A 19876-nucleotide genomic window follows, 5' to 3' on the forward strand; every position below is an offset into this window, starting at 1 on the left:
TTATATATAAAATTCATAAGAGGGGGTGGTGTGAGTATAGGGAAGTATATAAAACAAGTTTTATAGCTTTCAAATGGTAAAGAGGGGGTGGTTTTCGAGCACAAAGCAATTGTTCTTGGATTAAACATGAGGATTATTGTCTTGTAGTACAAAACCTAATTTAATTATGGGAGCGTGAATGGCTTGTCCGCACGAGCGGGTTTCTCTTCTTCCCATAATTATATACTACGATATAAATTTATATTTTTATAATTTGGCCTAAACTAATTGTATAGTACTATATGGTGAAATCTGAATACTTAACTGATTAATCTTTAGGATCAACAAATTAAAGTAAAAATATATATTATTTAATCATGATTAAGTCTCAGAAAAATGTATATGCAAAATATGTCTTGCGGTCATTGTCTTGGTTTAAACATTCTTGCGAGTAAACTTTAATCGGAAGAAAAAATTATTCGTATCGAATATTTATATCAAATCATACTGCTTTACACGTGATAATTAAGGTGAAAATATGTATTAATCAACTATAATTTAAATGCGGATCATATATTTATTAGTTTAATGTAAAATTATATGCGAATAAATTTTTATCGAATGTTAGGGTTTGAGGAGAATTGTACGAAAATAGACCAAATGATTGCAGGCAAAGGGGCGTGGTCGCTTTATAAATACCAAGAAGATGAGAAGAGCAAAGAGTAAAAGCTGCCTTTTCACATGGCTTTGGGAGAAGCCATTTGACAACTCGAGAATTCATTCTTCCAATTAGTCTAATTTACAGTCCAAAATTTGGACTGTAAATTAATCTGTATTATTCTTGTAACACCCCAATTACCCAAAACAATCTACGAAACTTGTATACACTCTTATTCTTACACATTTTGTAGTATGGACAAAATCTCTTTGAGAATTGATAGATCATGTGCCCTGGGACTGCATTTTCTCTTGTTCTTTTCTTCTTCTCTTTCAAGCCTAACAAATTTTAGGAAAATGTCTCCAAATTTCAACCATATTATTATTACTATCTAGTCCTACAATTTTTTTAAGTGTTACCGTCAAACCTTTTTATATCAGCCTTGTTTGTTTCAAATTTTTTTTGACTATTATAGAGAAGTGTTGTTATAGAGAACATATATTATAACGTAACATGAAAAATTAATCCAAAAAAAATTTAACCATTATAGCGAAGTATTATTATAGAGACTGAAATTTTACCATTGTATTACATCTATTGTATGACTGTACTAAACAAGGTGCAAGCTGCATACAACTAAGGAGATTATCTTGGCAAGAACTATGGTAATTTGGAGGGTTATACTCTAATTATCAAGTCAATAAACTAAATATCAGAAATTGACACTTGAAAAAAATCCAAAAAAGTTATTGAGGTGAACTATTCTCCCTAAAGACCACAACTCAACTTGACATACGAGATGTCGGATAAATGATATGAAAAGTTAAAGGAACGACAATACAAAAAGAAAATTCACTACAACAAAAAAGAAAATAAAAAGAAAGAGCAGGGTTAAGACAAAACAGTTAAATGTACTGCGTACACTTTTAAAATGTTTTATCTGTATTTTTTTGGTTTGAAGTGCAATGCTGTATAACTTTTAGTGCAAAGGGTTAAATTATACCACTCTACTTTCGAAACTGGTGTAAGAATACTTCTCATTATACTATTGGGTTATCTATACCCCTTCAGTCATACTTTGAGTTCAAATATACCCCTCATTTAAACGGAGGGACGCGTGTCATCGTCCTGTTGGTCAATTCTAAATATCTCATATTTAATTAAAAAGACTCATTACCCATGCCCGAAAAATAATTATTTTTTTTTTGTAAAAACTGGAAAAAACTAAAAAAAAATTTACAAAAAACTGAAAAAAACGAAAATATTTTTTTTTTCTAGTTTTTACAAAAAAACTGCTTTTAAAAGACTGAAAAATATTTTCTAAAACATTATTTTTATAAAAACTGAAAAAAAAAACTGAAAAGCAAATTTCCTAATGCAATTAAAAACTGAAAAAAACTGAAATATTTTTAACTAAAAACTGAAAAAAAAGAAAATATTTGTTTTTTCAGTTTTTACAAAAATATTACTTTAGAAAATTACTTTTTAGTTTTTATTTTCAGTTTTTACAAAAATATTGTTTTAGAAAATATTTTTCAGCTTTTTTTAAAGCAGTTTTTTTGTCAAAACAGGAATTTTTTTTCCAGTTTTTAGTAAAAATAAATTCAGTTTTTTTCAGTTTTTACAAAAAAAATTACTTTAGAAAATTGATTTTAAGCTTTTCTTTTTCAGTTTTTACAAAAACATTGTTTTAGAAAATATTTTTCAGTTTTTTCTAAAGCAGTTTTTTTGTAAAAACTGAAAAAAAAAATATTTTCGTTTTTTTCAGTTTTTAGTAAAAATAATTTCAGTTTTTTCAGTTTTTACAAAAAAAATTCCTTTAAAAAATTATTTTTTGGGTATGGGTAATAAGTCTTTTTAATTAATTAGAAGATATTTAGAATTGACCAACAGGACGATGACATGTGTTCCTCCGTTTAAATGAGGTATATTTGAACCCAAAGTATAACTGTAGGGGTATAAATAACCTAATAATATAACGAGATATATTTTTAGATCATTTTTGAAAGTAAAGAAGTATATTTGGCCATTTGCCGTACCTTTTATTACTATATTCTCTGTCGTCTGCTAGTAACAGAGATCTTTTGAATTTAAATGTGTGACCATAGAGTAATCATTGATTATCCTTCATGTTATGATAGTGAAACATGATGAGATAGGATTTCTTTAAAATAAATTAAAGTAGAGGATAATTAATGAAACAAATTTATGGTAATTGTTGATCGTAATTAGATAAAAGCCAGGAATAGAACAACAACAACAACAAAATAATAAGATATGAATAGGATAGTGAATACATAACCTTTATCTCTATCTTGTACATGTATAAATTATTTCCAATTAAATCATCGGCAAAGCTATCGAAATATTAGAAAAAAGAATAACATCCCAATGTGGAGCGGACCCATTAAAGAGAAGTGCAACATATTCATGGTATGTTGGAGAGCCCTCCATTCAGATATTCCAATCCTTATGTTATGTCACGCTTTGCAGACAGACATGTTATTTTCATGGGACCAGAAACATTCCCTGATGCATTTGTCCCCTTTGACTACTTCACTCTCTTCCAGTCTTTTCGTTTTCTTTTATAGCAGTAGTGTTGGAGTTATAGTCGGAGTCCGGCCAGTATTTAAAGTTTGAGAGTTTTAAATTTGTTACGAAACTTAGCTCGTTTTAATTACCGGATTTGCTATTAAATATTTATATATATTTAGTAAATTTTTTAATAAAAATATAATGTTTAAGCAAAAGTGATTGGGTTCGGGCGAGCTCACATCTAATAGGCTAGCTCCGTCTTTGGTTGGAGACAACGTGTGCACATCTCGACTGCCTGATAATTAACAGGTAATTCTGTCGGCTAAGGCTTAGTGAAAAGATATTATCTTTTTTTTTGTCTCTGCTAGAATTTAAAACCTTGATTTTCCATGAATTTCACCAAATTCATTCACGTTAGGCCACATCCTTGAATTCAGCCTCTTCGGTCTTTACAACAAACATTTTTCAGATACTAATTTAAATGCTCACATGTTTTGATTACATTCAGAAATATGAACAGTCAATTACTTAATTTCTATTGCTTGTGCTAGTTATGTTATATGTGTATGTGTGAATTTGACTTTATATTCTTTTTTTCCTGACTCTTAACTGGTGGATGAAGTTATCTAGTCACTGGCTATGATTGGCTGAACGTCATATAGTTTCTTTTTGTAATACTGAAGAACCCAATATTTCCAAATATAATAATACTTAACCCTGTCAAGCTTGGACAAGTTGTGAAGAAATATAGCGAACTTTAATTAGTTGAATTTGAACGTGTCGATTAACTTATTTGCCAGATTAGAAGTTGAGTTAGAGGAATGATGACCCTGTATAGACAGACAAATTAGTTGTCAAGGATCTTTTAGTTTGAGAGTTTAGACCATATTTAGGCTTTAAGCTAAGGAGGGTGATTAGTCTTCAGGAAAAGGTGGATTAGCATCTACGCGATTAGCTTGATGATTAACAACTCAATTAGTTTTAACAAGAACCGGACATTTTAAAACCAGGCGTGAGTATATAGTATTAATGCAAACCAGAGCCTACATAATAATGATTCACAATTTGCATAATGATGCTGAATATATATATACACTCCTTATAAAAATGGAATGAATATGTTAGTTACCACTTAGGACTGTTCAATTGGATTAATATCCACTTCCAATGATAAGAAAAATCTTCCAAAAAGCCACCTATTTGATGTTCATATTTTCATAGGATACTACTATTTTCTGGACTTAGATTTGGAACAAACTGCATGAAAATTTGGTTGTCGTTTGGAAATGATTAAAGCTTATAATGGGTGTCAATCTTTGTCCATTTTCTTTCATTATAACCATTATTCTTAATCACCAAATACTCAAAATAAGAAATGAAATAAAGAACATGCTTTGACTTAGAATTAGCCTGCAAAGAACAAGAGGTAGGGCCTTCCACTTTTACAAGACAGTAAAATCTACTAAATGATGCTTTTATTTTACCAAACAATATCAATTGATTAACGTGCTTTTATTTTACAATACAATAATCCTAGTATTGCACTCGGTGCACTAAACTCCCGTTGTTGACGGGGTTTGTGAAAGGGCCGGATCACAAAGTTCTATTGTACGTAACCTTACACTATATTTCTGCAAGAGGTTGTTCCCACGGCTCGAACCTGTGACCTCTTGGTCACATGGCAACAACTTTACTAATTACACGCCAAGACTCCCCTTCCATTAGTAGTATTGTACAAGAGAGTTAAATAAATGTCAGTTATTAGAATTAACTATGTGGAGTAACCATGTCTTGCTTTGGCAAAAAGGCCTAAAGAGGACATTTGTCACGGGGCCGATTTTTCAAAGGCAGCGTGGGACAACCCTAAGAGCAAAATCGCTCCCTAAGGCTTCAGTCCTAAAAACAATTAACAATACAACCGTGCTGAAGTGATGGCAAATACACGAAACATGCAAGAAAGCACTGAAAGAAAGAGACCAAAATGTGGGAGGCAAGTGCCCTTTTCTGTTGTATTTGTCAATTATGAGTTCCTTACAAAGAATGAGCCTAATGACTATTTATAGAAATCAAAAGGACTGTACAAGGGGAGTGGTTAGCAAGGCTGGCAAACAGCCTGGTATATTCCAGCCTGGCAAAGCTGGCAAGCTGCCTGGTGCATTCCAGCCTGGCAAAGCTAGAAAGGCAGCCTAGAGGGATCCTGCTGTCAACCATGGCCCAGAATGTCAAAGATGCTCTTTCACTTTTGGTTGCTTGTCCCTTGGTCTGCTGACTTTCTGTCAAAGGTGCCTTTTGATGGCATCTCATGATTTTCGTGAGACCCCAAGTGTTTTCCCACTGATGGTTGTTCAAGATTTGTGCTCGGGTAAGCCTCGCCGTCGCTGGAATTGCAAAAAATTAATAGGTGTGACGGCGGGGCGGTGCACTCTCCCCCACTTGAAATGGCGACGACCCCAGCGCTGCAGAACTGAAGATAATTGTGGACTTGTTCTCTGAACTGCCACAAATCTTCATATTTCTCCCATGATGCCTCCTATGGCGAAGTTCATTTCCAGTGAACAAGGAACCGTGCGCTTGAATTTCCCCAACCTTTGCCACAAATCAGTTGATGGTCTATGATGGCATCTACTTGTTTGTCCGATGCCGGTGGAGTAGTAAATATTTGACTGCGGCTGGTCTGCCTCCGATCCTTGTCTTCCACGTCTTCAAAATATGGTTTCTGTTGGCTAGCGTGAAAGACGGGATAGATTTTTAGATGGCGCGGGATGTCAAGTCGATAAGAGATTATTCCCCACCTTGGCAATAATCTCGAATGTGCCCTCATATTGGCGAATTAGGGTTTGATGGACGCCTCGCAGTGATTTGAACTGCCGTGGATTCAACTTTACCATGACCTTGTCTCCAATACTATAGTTGACTGGACTACATTTTCGATCCGTAAATTTCTTTATTTTGCGGACCGCTTTGTTAAGATACGACCTTGCTAGGTCGGCTTGTTCCTCACAAGTTTTGGCCATGTGATAAGCACCTAAATTTTTCAATCCGATGTTGACGGGCAAAGATTGTGGGGTGTTGGGCTGTTGCCTAGTTGCGAGCTCAAAGGGACTCCTTCCCGTTGCTTCGCTCCGTTGTAGATTATAAGAGAATTGGGCTATATCAAGTAGTTTAGCCCAATCTCTTTGGTTGGCGCTGGCATAATGCTGCAGATAGTATTCGAGGAGGACATTAATCCTCTCCGTGTGTCCATCAGTTTGAGGATGGAAACTTGTTGAGAAGTGCAGTTTATATCCCAGCAAGCCGAATAGTTCCTTCCAGAATGTGCCAGTAAATTGAGGGTCTCGATCGCTAATGATGTGCTTCGGCACACCCCAATGTTTTACGACATCCCTCAAAAATATACGTGCTGCCTCTTTAGCCTTGCAACTAGTTGTGGTGGCTGAAAAGGTTGCATACTTGGAGAATCTGTTGACAACCACCGTGATGGTGCCAAACCCTTCTGAATTTGGCAGACATGTAATAAAGTCCATGGTGATGCTATCCCATGGCTTCTTCGCAACAGGCAGCGACTCAAGTAAACCCCTAGGGAGTTTAGATTCCACCTTGTCTTGTTGACAAACTAGACATGTGAGCACGTATACCTCGATGTCGTCCCGCATCCGAGGCCAGTAGTAAGACGACTCAATCAGGGCCAATGTGTGTTTTTGCCCTGGATGACCTGCCCAGGCAGTTTTATGACCATCTTTCAGCAGCGTACGCCTGAGATTTGGCCACTTGGGCACGTATACTCTTTTGCTAGTGGTGTATAAGAGACCGTATTCTTCCCAAAATCTTTGAGTCTTGCCTTGACTGGCCAAAGCAAGAAGTTGCTTTATTACGGGGCCATGTTGCATGCCCTCTTTGATGGTCTCGATAATGCCACTGCTCGCTGAACTAACAATGGTTACCAATACTATTTTGCGACTTAAAGCGTCGGCTACCACGTTAGCTTTCCATGGTTTGTATTCCAGGGTGTAGTCAAACTCGGCCAGGAAATCTTGCCAACGAGCCTGCTTGGCGGATAGCTTCTTCTGGGTCTGGAAATAGCTAGTTGCGACGTTGTCGGTCTTGACAACAAAATGAGCCCCCAACAAGTAGTGACGCCATGTCCTTAGGAAGTGGACTACGGTCGTCATCTCTTTCTCCTGGACAGTGTAACGCCTCTCAGCGTCGTTCAACTTTCGACTCTCGAATGCTATAGGATGGCCCTCTTGCATCAGTATGCCTCCTAGCATATGTCACTCATTTTTCTGAACTTCAAAAACTTTAGAGAAATTAGGCAGGGCCAATACGGGTTCATTGGTGATTGCTGCCTTAAGTTTCTCAAATGCCTCCTTGCATATATCGCTCTATTTTCACTCCCTCTCCTTCTGCAGCAAGTCGGTGAGTGGGGATGCAATAGCCGAATAACCGAAGATGAATCTCCGATAATAGTTGGCTAAGCTTAGGAAGGACCAAAGTTCTAGTACCTTCGTTGGAGCTTCCCAGTTCTGGATAGCTTCCACCTTGTCGCTATCCATCCGGATTTCCCCATGGTTGATGGTATGCCCGAGGAACTGTACTATGGGCTGTGCGAAGCTACACTTTTCATGCTTCACGCACATGTCGTTCTCCCTTAGTACCTTGAAGACCTTGCATAGGTGTTCCGCATGGTCATCCATGTTGTTGCTGTAAACCATAATGTCATCTAAATAGATGATAACAAACTGATCCAAAAAGGGATGGAACAATTTGTTCATCAACGTGCAGAACGTTGCAGGAGCGTTGGTCAACCCAAATGGCATTACCAACTATTCAAAATCCCCGTAGCATCTAACGCAGGTTGTTTTGGGCTCATCTCCGTCGGCGATCTACACTTGATAGTAGCCCTTCCTCAGGTCCATCTTAGTGAATACCTTGGCCTTCCCCAAACGGTCAAATAAATCAGCAATCAGAGGGATGGGGTACTTGTTCTTCACTGTGACCTTATTAAGGGCCCGATAATCAATACACAAGCGCATGGTACCCTCCTTCTTCTTTTGAAATAAGACAGGAGCTTCGTAAGGTGCCTTGGATGGACGGATGTGGCCAGCCTTTAGCAACTCCTTGAGTTTCTTCCTCAATTCCTCTAATTCCGGGGGCGTCATGCGATAAGGCGACATGGCAAGTGTCTTTGCCCCTGGAACAAGTTTGATCTGATGATCAACTTCCCTTCGTGGTGGCAGTTGTTTGGGAAGTTCTTTCGACATCATGTCCTTATTATCTTTAAGGATTTGTTCAATGCAGGGAGGCAGTGCTACTGCCTCAAGGGAGTTCTCGATGATTCCCGTCAAGGTTGCAAGAAAGGTTGGTTCCCCATTTTTGAAACCTTTCACAAGCTGCATCGCGGACAGATGCATTCCATTTTGTGGCACCCGAACAAAGGGCACAACGCACGATCCTCCGGGATCACTTATATGAAGCTAGTTGAGACGCGATGAGATAAGCGCATTGATTTCGTATGAGAAATCCAATCCCAATATGATATCAAAGACGTCCATGGGGGAAATGGTGAAGTCCGTCAATCCCAGCCAGCCTCCTAAGCAATGTGCACGTTAGGAGCAAAGCTATGAATGGTAGTGGGGAGGGCATTGACAGTCTTCAACAACGTGTCACTGGATACATAGATAAGTCCAAGATCCCTAGCTCGTTCCTCTATCACAAAATTATGTGTCGTACTTGTGTCCACCATGATGCGCGCGTCTTTGCCGTTCAACTTGGCATCGATAAATAATAATTCATGCGGCCTCACATGAGTCGGTTGGGTAGCAATAGCGACAAGGGTCATGTGGTTGAATAAGGCCATATGTTTGAACAAGCCCACAATTTTGTTCTTCCCTTATCCCGCACCATCAGCTGGTGCTCCACGCTCCTCGGGTTGCTTGCCAGTTGGCACAGCTATTTGTCCTTGCTGCTGGTGGGATGCAACTATTTCCACTAGTTTGCTCAGGGTAGGGCAAAATCGAGCAGCATGAGAAGAGTCTCCGCAAAGGTAGCAAACATCCCATTGAGCACCTCCTTTCTTCTTCTCCTCATAATTCTTGCTGAAGTGGGAAGAGTGGTTGCGGTTGCCTCTGTTCTCGTTGTTTCAGTTGGGAACATATTTGGTTTTACCTCGGTGGGTGTCCGTCTTCGGAGCAGTAACAACTTGGCTCCGGTTATTATTTCCTTTAGATACTCTGGTCTGGACATCTGACAATGATTCGGCTATTACGATAGCCTCATCGATGGTGTCGATCTGTCGCCTTTACAACTCTTGTTTGGCCCAATTCTACAGGCCATCCAAGAAACTGAACAATAGATCCTCACTGGTCAAGTTGGGGATCTGAAGGGTGAGTTTGGTGAACTCCTTCACATACTCACGGATGAAGGATGTTTGCCTGAGCTCCCTTAGCTGCCGGCGAGCCTCGTTTACTACATTTTGAGGGTAAAACTGTCATTTTAGCTCCTCTTTGAACTTCTTCCATGTGTCAATAACGCATGTTACTTTCTCCATATCTGCCTTCTTCCTCCGCCACCACATCATGGCGGTGTCAGCCAGGTACATGGCTGCCGTTCGGATCTTGCCACAACATCGTTGGGTAATGCTTACATGTTCGAAATAAGCATCCAGCTGCCACAAGAAGTTTTCCACGTCTTGAGCGATTCTTTCACCCCCGAAATTCTTTGGGTTTAGGAGCCTCAATACGAGTTTCTCAGACAGTAACGGGACCACACCCGCTGGCTCCTGCAGTCTCCTCTAGACGCAGTTTTAAAGTCTCAACTTCTGCCTGCATAGCAGACAAAGCCTCAGTGAGCTTGAGTTCAAGGTTGGTCAGCCCTTCGTCTTGCTCCTGAATGTTTCCTTTAACTTCGCCAAGTCCATCAAGAGAAACTGACTCTTGGGAATAGAAATTGTTTTCGGCGACAACAATACGACGATGTAAGGCCGTCAGACCAGTTTCTACCATAACCACCTTCTCATCGAGAGTTCTGGTTTCGAAAGTTTCGGGTTCCACGTAGGGTAGCATCTCACTATTAGGGGGTGGCGATACGTCTCTGGCCCTACTTTTGTCGCGCTTCCTGCCCATGCCTCTCTGTACTTCTGGATTTTCTTCAACGTTGGTTTCTTCTACATTGCGATGTGAGTTCTTAGCCATGCAAGAACCTAGGCTCTGATACTAATTATCACGAGGCCAATTTTTCAAAGGCAGAGTGGGAATACCCTATGGGCAAAATTGCTCCCTAAGACTTCAGTCCTAAAAACATTGAACAAAATAACCGTGATGAAGCAATGGCAAACACACGAAACAAGCAAGAAAGCATTGAAAGAAAGAGACCAAGATGTGGGAGGTAAGTGCCATTTTCTGTTGTATTTGTCAATTATGAGTTGCTTACAAAGAATGAGCCTAATGACTATTTATAGAAATCAAAAGGACTGTGCAAGAGGAGTGTTTGGCAGGGCTGGTAAGCAGCCTGGTGCATTCTAACCTGGCAAAGCTGGCAAGCTGCCTAGTGCATTCCAGCCTGGCAAAGCTGGAAAGGCAGCCTAGACTCCTAAAGGGATCCTGCTGTCAACTATGGCCCATAATGTCAAAGATGCTCTGCCACTTTCGGTTGCTTGTCCCTTGGTCTGCTGACTTTCTGCCAAAGGTGCCTTTTGATGGTATCTCATAATTTTCGTGAGACCCCAAGTGTTTTTCCACTGATGGTTGTTCAAGATTTGAGCTCGGGTAAGCCTCGCCATCGCTGAAATTGCAAAAAATTAATAGGTGTGACGGCGGGGCGGTGCACATTGCCTCATTAACTTTGTAGTTGAATTTCAAAAAAAGTGAAGTAAAAACATTTCAAAACATGACCTGTCAAATGAGCATGACATATTGATGTTTAAACTTCAATACTACACAAGAGGGGGTGATTTATGTGGTGTCCAATTTTTCGCGTGCACAGATTATAGAAGGACCTAGTTCTTCTATGTGTTTCAACTACTACTGTTGCGGAATAATAAGTACAGAAAATAAAGAACACAGAGATTTTTACGTGGAAAACACCTGGCTCAAAAGGTGAAAAAATCACGACCTACTTCCTAGTAGGATTTTCCCAAACTCTCCACTAAATCACTGAGCCAAAAACTGCATTTACAAAATACTTTTGTAAACCTAGGATTAACTCTAATCCCGTTGTGGCACACATCCTCTAACTGTTGCGACAACTTCAAGTTAACTCTAACTTGAATACTTTGAGTACCTATTACAATTGCCTCTAGATAAAGCTGAAATGTATAATATGAAAACACCTACTACAATTGAACTAGAATAAAAGACAGACACTTGGAATTGGTTCTTCTATCTGGTTCATGTAGTTTCAGGTTCGCAAACTTAAATCACACACGAACTGCTTGCAAAATACCTTGCTATTTTGTTCTCAATTCACGTTTAACTTCTGCTTTTGTGCGTCGCCTGTCGAATGAGAACTTCCTGCGATTTATAGAATTAGTAGAGTAGAAAGCAACTAAAGTTCTAATGCTACTCTTCCTTGGTGGAAGAGTTCTAGTTGATCTCAACCTCTAACTCCTCCCTTATCTTGGATAGTGTTCTCTTTAATTAATAAGTTCTTCTCCTTATCAATTATACAATCTTTTCGATCAGGATATTCATTATTATGCCAGATTTCGTTTATCTCCTGCATGTGCATCTCACGTGCTTTGAATCTGCCCGTGTCTACGCCTACCTGTGATGGACCTGAGGGATGGACCTGGTTCATGCCTGAGCTTCCTTTGTCAATCTTCAAAACTAACCTTCACTTAGGCCAACAAATTTCCCCTTTTTGATGATGACAAACATAGGGTAAAATTCAAAATCTTGACATTACTAGGAATCAAATTTCTTTTTAAGAATACAAATTTACATGAAAAATGAACTAACTCTTGTTCAGTTTATTAAAAGTTACATTATATGTTGAGTAGTTTTTGGCTAAATTTGAAGTGTAATGTGCTTAGTCTCGACACCACGGCCAAGTGAGAAATAAGAATTGATAACTTTGTGATTGTAAACAACAGAAACATTGTATTCACCTAAGAAACCTCTGAAACTATAGGAACCAAACTCATCTGTTTTGCCATGTTTCTTCTTAGTTTGCCATTCTTTCAATAGCAGCTTGTCAACAACATCACCTGTTGGAAGGTTTTGGAATTTTTCATCGGTAAGGCACGTTTGGTAACATCCTCCTACGCTACGTGATGTCCAAAGCATGATCCCGTTCACACTTGGATGTGAGAATCCCTCTCTTAAAATTTGTTCCAAGTACATTGCTTGTTCTTCGAGTCCATACATTTTGCTAACATCCACTTCAGTTAGCCAAATAGGAAGCTTTAGCGTCGCCAATTTATCAAGAACAGCTCTCATAAAAGGAGGATTAGGTATAGCAAAATGACTCTCTAAACCAATTCCAGCTACAGTCACCCCGCCGTTCTTTAGTTCCTTAAACTTTTCAATGTACCTGTCTACACTAGCTTTCGAGTCACAACGTTCAACAACGTTGTACTCGTTGAGAAACAAGGTCGCCAGTGGATCTTCACGGTGCACTTTCTTGAACATATCTAAGGTAGCATTAGGTCCAAGCTTTCCCTCATAAAAATTGAAATGCAGAAGTTCATTGTTTACATCCCAATGTACAAACTCATTCCTGTATTTACTTATCACACTTTTGATCCTGGATTTCATCGCTTGTTTCAGCTGAGGAGCGGTCATGTTTTCAAGCCAATCTTGTATATAGACAGGGTCATCCCAGAACATGTTGTGTCCTCTGGCTATAAGTTTGTTTTTACGAACGAATTCCATCATTTGATCTACTAAGGTATAGTTGAATTGACCAAGTTGTGGCTCTGTCTTATACCACTTGAGCTCATTTTCAAAAACTGTTGCTTTGAATCGCTTAGCGAACCATTCCTGCATTCACATTATTTACCTTAATGTAATGAAAATTAATTTTGACACCATAATTGCAACTACTGTACTCTTAGTAGCCCGATGCACTAAGCTCCCGCTATACGCGGGAACCAGGGAAAGGCCTGACCACAAGGCCGCTATACGCGGGAACCAGGGAAAGGCCTGACCACAAGGGTCTATTGTACGCAGCCTTACCCTGCATTTCTGCAAGAGGCTGTTTCCACGGCTCGAACCCGTGATCTCCTGGTCACATGGCAACAACTTTACCGATCACGCCAAGGCTCGCCAACAACTACTGTACTCTTAGCAAATGAAGAAAAAAAGTAGACCTGATAAGGCAGATTTCCAAGAATTGTTTTTGATACTGCACATCCAAATGGAAAATCTGTTGAAATTTGTTTTACTTTTACTGCTGCACCTGGCAACCTAAATCCATTTTCATCTACAACATGGACAGTAACGGCACGCTTCCTTTCCTGAAATGCTATGTTATGAATATATGTAACATAATTGAAGGGTTAGTTTCGCCGAAAGCATCAACTTATCATTTATTTCACAAAAGTCACTTATCTATTTTTCATCACTTAAAAGTCACTCAACTTTACCTTTTTAACTTAAAAGTCATTGTAGTTCAAAACCTATAAAATATTCAATAAAAAATATAACATGGCATTACATTTAATTAAAAAAATCTAACAATAATGCCCACATAAGCTTAAATAGACTATATCTAAGTTATACCCATTTCTTTCTCAGCTCGATTTCAGTCGATTTTTTGAATATTAGTTTTAATTTATTTTATATGAAAAACCGACTGATTTCGGCCGGTTTCTTAAAAAATAAGTTTCGCGGTATTCTAGAATAGTTTTTCGCTTTTTTGCGCAAAAAAAATTAAAAAATTAAAAAATAAAATATTTTGGAAAACCGACCAACTTCAATCTCACATAACATATAAATGTACCACTGACAGACAAGAACAACAAGCTAATAAGAACCTATTTTCACAAGCTAATAAGAACATATAAATGTAAAAATAGGTTCTTATTAGCTTGTTGTTCTTGTCTGTCAGTAGTACATTTATATGTTAGGTGGGATTGAAGTCGGTCGGTTTTTCATATAAAATAAATTAAAACTAATATTCAAAAAATCGACTGAAATCGGGCTGAGGAAAAAATGGGTCTAACTTAGATATGGTCTGTTTAAGCTTATGTGGCATTATTGTTAGATTTTTTGATTAAATGTAATTTCATGTCATATTTGTTATTAGATTTTTTATAGTTTTTGAACTAGAATGACTTTTAAGTTACAAAGGTAAAGTTGAGTGACTTTTAAGTGATGAAAAATAAATAAGTGACTTTTGCGAAAAAAATGATAAGTTTGATGAGCATGGGTGAAATTAACCCCATAATTGAATGTATTTCGCAGAAATAGTAGTTAAATAAAAACATTCAATCATATATTGAGTCAAATAATTAAGTCATAAATGGTGTTTAGTTCTTGCCGTGTTTATCCCTTCAAATTGAGTTTTTCTCCATTGCTTCTCTTTGAATGGCTGTAATGAATAGCTAATAAGCTCTATCTCCACATTCTTTCTTGTCCGATCCGAATTCTGCAAATGATAAAAAAAGATAGATGTTAAAAAAAAAAAAAAAAAAGACATGTAAGACCGAAGGAAATATATATACTTTTTTTGTAGTTTAACCGTTTGGTATTCGGAACCTACTGACCGACTAATTCACAATTACACTATATAGGCCCAACTAAGGGGGTAACACAATTTCTAGCTATCAAGAAGTCTCGAACCTAACAGCTTGTTTGGATGATTGTTAGTCACTGTATCGTATTGTATTGTTATTCTATAACAATGTTTGTTTTGATTATTTTATTAAAATTAGTTGTATTGTACTGTTAAATTTATTGTTCCGGAACAATAAAAAGTCTCATTTTTTGAAACAACCGATTTGATGTGCTGGAATTGTTTCCTATTTTTCTTTCCAATTATGCCCTAACTTATTACTCCATAATTCTATTTTTCTCTTTACCTTTTTTTTTTATTTTAACTCCAAATTTTCAACCTATAACCTACTTTGTCATCGTCCCTTTGTTTTCTAGAACTTCTGCTGCTTCCAACTATAACGACAAGGGTGTTTTTCCTTCTTTTATTTTCTCCTAATTTGATTTTATCTCCAATTCTAATTTATCTTTGTTCTAGCAGTTCTCGTTCCTTTCTTTATCGTAGTTCTTTAACATTTTATTTATTATTTATTATTATTATTATTATCTAGTTAGGAATGGAGTGTACTTATTATTGTTTTTAATATTATTAACTTGTTCCACTAGTTTTGTTAGAATTTGCATGAATTTAATTGCTTAATCTATTTATAAGACATATTTGGTGATAAATTAGTAGAAAGAGATTTTCTTAAATTATTTTTATGCGTAATTCTTGATAAATTTAATATTTAAATAATTGAGGGTATTTTAGTAAACTTATCGGTTACAGTACAGTACGATACAGTCAAACTAAACAACAAAATGTTATTTAACAATAGCAAACAATATAATCTATCCAAACGTTGTACTCATAAAACGATACAATACAATATAGTATAATACATTACAAAACAATAGGTAACAATGATCCAAACAGAGTGTAAAATATATTTTTATTCACAGGCTTGAAAAAAAAACATAACAAGTATAAAGAAAATGCACCTGAAAATCCATCTGAGAAGAGGTGGAAGGTGAATCCCAACGGAAACCACCTTTGAGAAAAGACCAACATCCTTTCTTGGCTATAACACTTCCTATACATTTTGCAAATGTGTTCTCTACCTTGATTGTAGCTGATATTAGAGCAGAATCTGCATTTTTCACTCTCACCCAACCTGTGAAAAATAAAATTTGTTACCCCACATAATACCTATGCTTTAAAAACTAGTCCTACTTTTAGATTTAAACTGAGTTCAGAGTAATATGATGAGCAATTAAAGTATAATAAGACGACGACGACAACAACAATAATAACAGTACAAGAAATTAAGAGGAACTTAACTGGAGAAGGAATAAAACGAGCCCGGAGATAGATTTTGCAAGGTAAAAGTAGGTGAATTAACCATATCTCCATTGATATCTTTGACCGGTTTATATTCAGGCAATTTATTCACTAGAATTCCTCCATTGTAAAGTGGCGCCTCTGGATCCGCTTGACACTGTCAACAAACCAAGAAATGATATACCGTCAAACCTCTATATAACATCATCTTTATATAACAATCAAGCTAAATTTTCTCAGAATCGATTTTTTATGTTATGTTATAATATATGTCCTCTATAACAGTACTTCACTATAACATTTAAAAAATATCGAAACAAACACGCCTTGTTATAAAGAGGTTTGACGGTACATCACATTATTTAATGTTATTAGTTCATTAGTTTTGGTAGTATGACTTCTTAAAAATGCTTTATTACCTCTGTCCAAGCCGAAGAATCATAAACAGGCCCATCTGAAATACAAAGAATATGAAATGAGAATAGAAGAATCAGATGCAAATCCACGATTTAAATGAGAATACAAAGTATTATTGCACCAATTCTTATATAAGTATTTCAAGCATATAAAAGTACGATTAAAAGAAAGAGAAGAAAGTAAAAGAACCATCATGTTTAGCTTGGGAAGAGGTAGCAAAGAAAATAAAAGGAAAGAGGGTCCAAAGTAATGGACTTATCCCCCACTTCAACATCAACATGTTGTTTCTCTGTTTGGTAACAACTCTCAACACTTTCTACAAAATTTGTTATAAATACGTTTTTGTTTTCCTGTTAAATTTGCAACGTAAATGAAGTCTCATAAATGCATTAATTGAACTAAGATGGCTTCCCTTTTCCTGTTTCGATACAGACTTCCTAAATTAGCATCATTATTTTGGAGAATAGAGAAATAATACTTCATCTGTTCACTTTTATTTGACATCTATACTAAAAATAGATTTTCATTTTTACTTGTCACTTTACTCATATCAGGAGAAGACAATTTTTTTTTCCTGTTATACCCACAATATTTATTACTCATTTCAAATCATTTTCTCAAATCCAATAAAGCATGCATAAATTAATATGGGTATCATGGTAAATTATGCACATAATTTATTATTTCTTAAGGGGCGTAAAAAGTCAAAATGTGCCAAATAAAAATGAACGGAGAGAGTAGTTTTTTCTCCTCATTTATATTCATGCTTCCATTAATTACTTGCTAGTTATTAATTACTTGTGTCCTTCATATATTGGATACGAAATCTAAGATATAAATTTGAATTCCGGATTATATTATTGATAAAAGATTTCAAGAAAATTAGCTTGATAAAAAAGACAATAATACATTGGCGTTTAAAAAATAAATAAAATGAGGGTGGATATTTGAAAAAGTTGTATAAGCTATGCTTATAATATAATGTTGAACAATAAGACATATTTCAAAATAGAATAAGTGTCATACAATTGAGGGCAAATAAAGTATTTTTGTAGGCTTAATAAAATTTAGGAGTTACCTTTTCCTAATATTACATTGGTTTACAAAATGAAAAAACTTAGCAATAAGGATAAAGATAGTTCCACAACACACACAACTACTATTATTTATCTTTTGTATGGACTTCTAACGCCCTTTGTTTGATTTCTTGCCTTCTCCTCGCTCTCCCCCATCAATGAACTTTGTTAACTAGAAGTGGCAAAATTAACCCGTTTGTTTTTAATCCGTCCAATTTTAAACAGGTTAGATCATGACCTATTTATTGATACAATAGCCTTTTTATTGACAGGATGAGCCAACGAGTTGAACTTGAAATGGTCCTTCGAAAGATCGGGTCAAAATGGGTCAAGACAATGTAGTGATGGCTCAAAGTCCAACCCAAACCAAAGTATTGAAAATTATATCAATTTGGAAAAAACTTGAGAATTATATCAATTTGGAGATAACTAACTTGTGTTTCCTTGCCGAACTTATCATTGATATCCAATCCCGTGAGCCAAGTGAGGGGCCCCACTATAGCTAACATATCAAGAGTGGCTCATCGTCGACGAATTGTTTTTACTAGAGCTTCAAAAAGAGTGAATTAAGTAGGCGTTTGGACATAAGAATTGTAAAATTTCGGGAAAAAAATAAAAATATTTTTCAAGTAAAAATGATATTTGAAAATTAGAGTTGTGTTTGGACATGAATGTAATTTTGAGTTGTTTTTAAAATTTTGTGAGTGATCTGAGTAAAAATTTTAAAAACTTTTATTTTTTTTTTGAAAAGGAGTAACCGGGCTTCTTTGAAGTAATAAGACTATTCAAATTCCAATATTCATGGAGAAAAAATCATAATAAATGTAAAGAAGAGGCATCTTTTACCCAATAGCAAAGAGTTTGAATCAAGATTTCCAGATGAACGGGGTAGGGTATTAGTAAATCTAATAGATAATTTAGATGTGAAAAATTATCCTCTAAAAAAGAAAATGTTGAATGAATTGATCGTAAATTATGAGATTTAAAAATCTTTTTTCCTTCGAAAGAAGATAACTTTTTTTGGAGTTTTTCAAATTTTTGAAAAATTCCAAAATCCATTGTCAAGTAAAAATTTAAAAATATATGATCAAATACTTATTTCAAAAAAAAGTAAAATTTTTCTAATGTCCAAACGGACTCTAAATTTGCACGAATTTCTATGTTGAGCCGGGTACGCTAGGCTGCACTCGCTTGACATCCACCCTCTTTGACTTTCCTAATCTTTAAAATGTATACTGTATACTTACATAGACCATTTACCATAAAAAGAAGTCCCGTGTCCACTACTCAACCCCTACTTAGGTGTACCGTCTAAAAGAATCCCAATGTGGCATTTAGTAACCTAGTGCAATTTGAGTCCAAACTTATTTGATCCGATCATTTGTTGAACTCATCTCATTTTGACCAAATTTATTTCAGCATATTTAAAGTTGGACTGATTTTAGCCTAAAGTCCAAATTAATCCATGAATAATTTTGTTAAAATATTTTTAAAATAATATTTTTTATTAGATACGTTATATATGACCATAACAAATAAAAAAAGAGAAATTTTTAGAAACAACTATTGTTTAGTGGCTATTAACTTCCTATAACTACCATATACATAATTACTTCCTATAGCTACTATTCAGTTGTTACAGTAGTGTATTCGTTGTATTCGCACTGCTGTATTCAAAAAGCGTCTAAAATCAGGGCAGTCCAATTGTACGCGCATGTATTCGCATATATTCGCGCCATATATCCATGCATACAGTAATGACAATCACCTTAAAAATAGATATGTCCAACTGTCTAATAACAGAAATAATATCAATTAGCGTGATACACTCCTAATATAACTCAACAAAATCAATTCTAACATGCCTCATTATCAACCCAATTAATTAGAATGATTTTTCAGTTGTATATAATTGTTGTACTTTACTTTTGTATTTAGTGTGTTTCAATTTTTTTTTACTGTTGCATTCATTAGATTCAATATTTGTATTTACTGTATTCACTATTTTATATTCAGTATATTCAAATGTATTTATATTAACATTATTTTGTTGGGATTTTGAGAGAGAATCGCGTGTTAACTGAAAGAAAGAGGAAAGACATGAATAGCGTATTTCACGCTTTAATGGTAATATATACCATAAATACTTATTTTGCTATACAATATAAAAAGTAGCTAT

The 19876-nt window shown here is 36.0% G+C and overlaps 1 protein-coding gene across 1 annotated transcript; it reads right to left on the minus strand.

The window, feature by feature from the left end:
• Positions 1–12076: 12076 nt before the first annotated feature.
• Positions 12077–16957, minus strand: LOC107810168 (endo-1,4-beta-xylanase 5-like). Its single transcript, XM_016634905.2, has 7 exons — positions 16811–16957; positions 16624–16658; positions 16205–16361; positions 15865–16037; positions 14651–14758; positions 13479–13625; positions 12077–13149 (listed from the first exon to the last, which is right to left on the minus strand). Exons 1-7 carry the CDS (start codon positions 16899–16901, stop codon positions 12175–12177), a joined length of 1686 nt encoding a protein of 561 aa, XP_016490391.2. The 5' UTR covers positions 16902–16957; the 3' UTR covers positions 12077–12174.
• Between the last annotated feature and the right edge of the window lie 2919 nt (positions 16958–19876).

Source organism: Nicotiana tabacum, chromosome 24, assembly GCF_000715075.1.
Source record: "Nicotiana tabacum cultivar K326 chromosome 24, ASM71507v2, whole genome shotgun sequence".
In the NCBI taxonomy this organism is placed as follows: domain Eukaryota; kingdom Viridiplantae; phylum Streptophyta; class Magnoliopsida; order Solanales; family Solanaceae; genus Nicotiana; species Nicotiana tabacum.

Coding starts and splice junctions, on each gene's coding strand:
- LOC107810168 (XM_016634905.2), bottom strand. CDS start 16,901: ATGTTGATGTTGAAGTGGGGGATAAGTCCATTACTTTGGACCCTCTTT. Junction 16,362..16,623: donor ATTCTTCGGCTTGGACAGAG/GTAATAAAGCAT, acceptor GTTTGTTGACAG/TGTCAAGCGGATCCAGAGGC. Junction 13,626..14,650: donor AATTTGAAGGGATAAACACG/GCAAGAACTAAA, acceptor ATAGCATTTCAG/GAAAGGAAGCGTGCCGTTAC.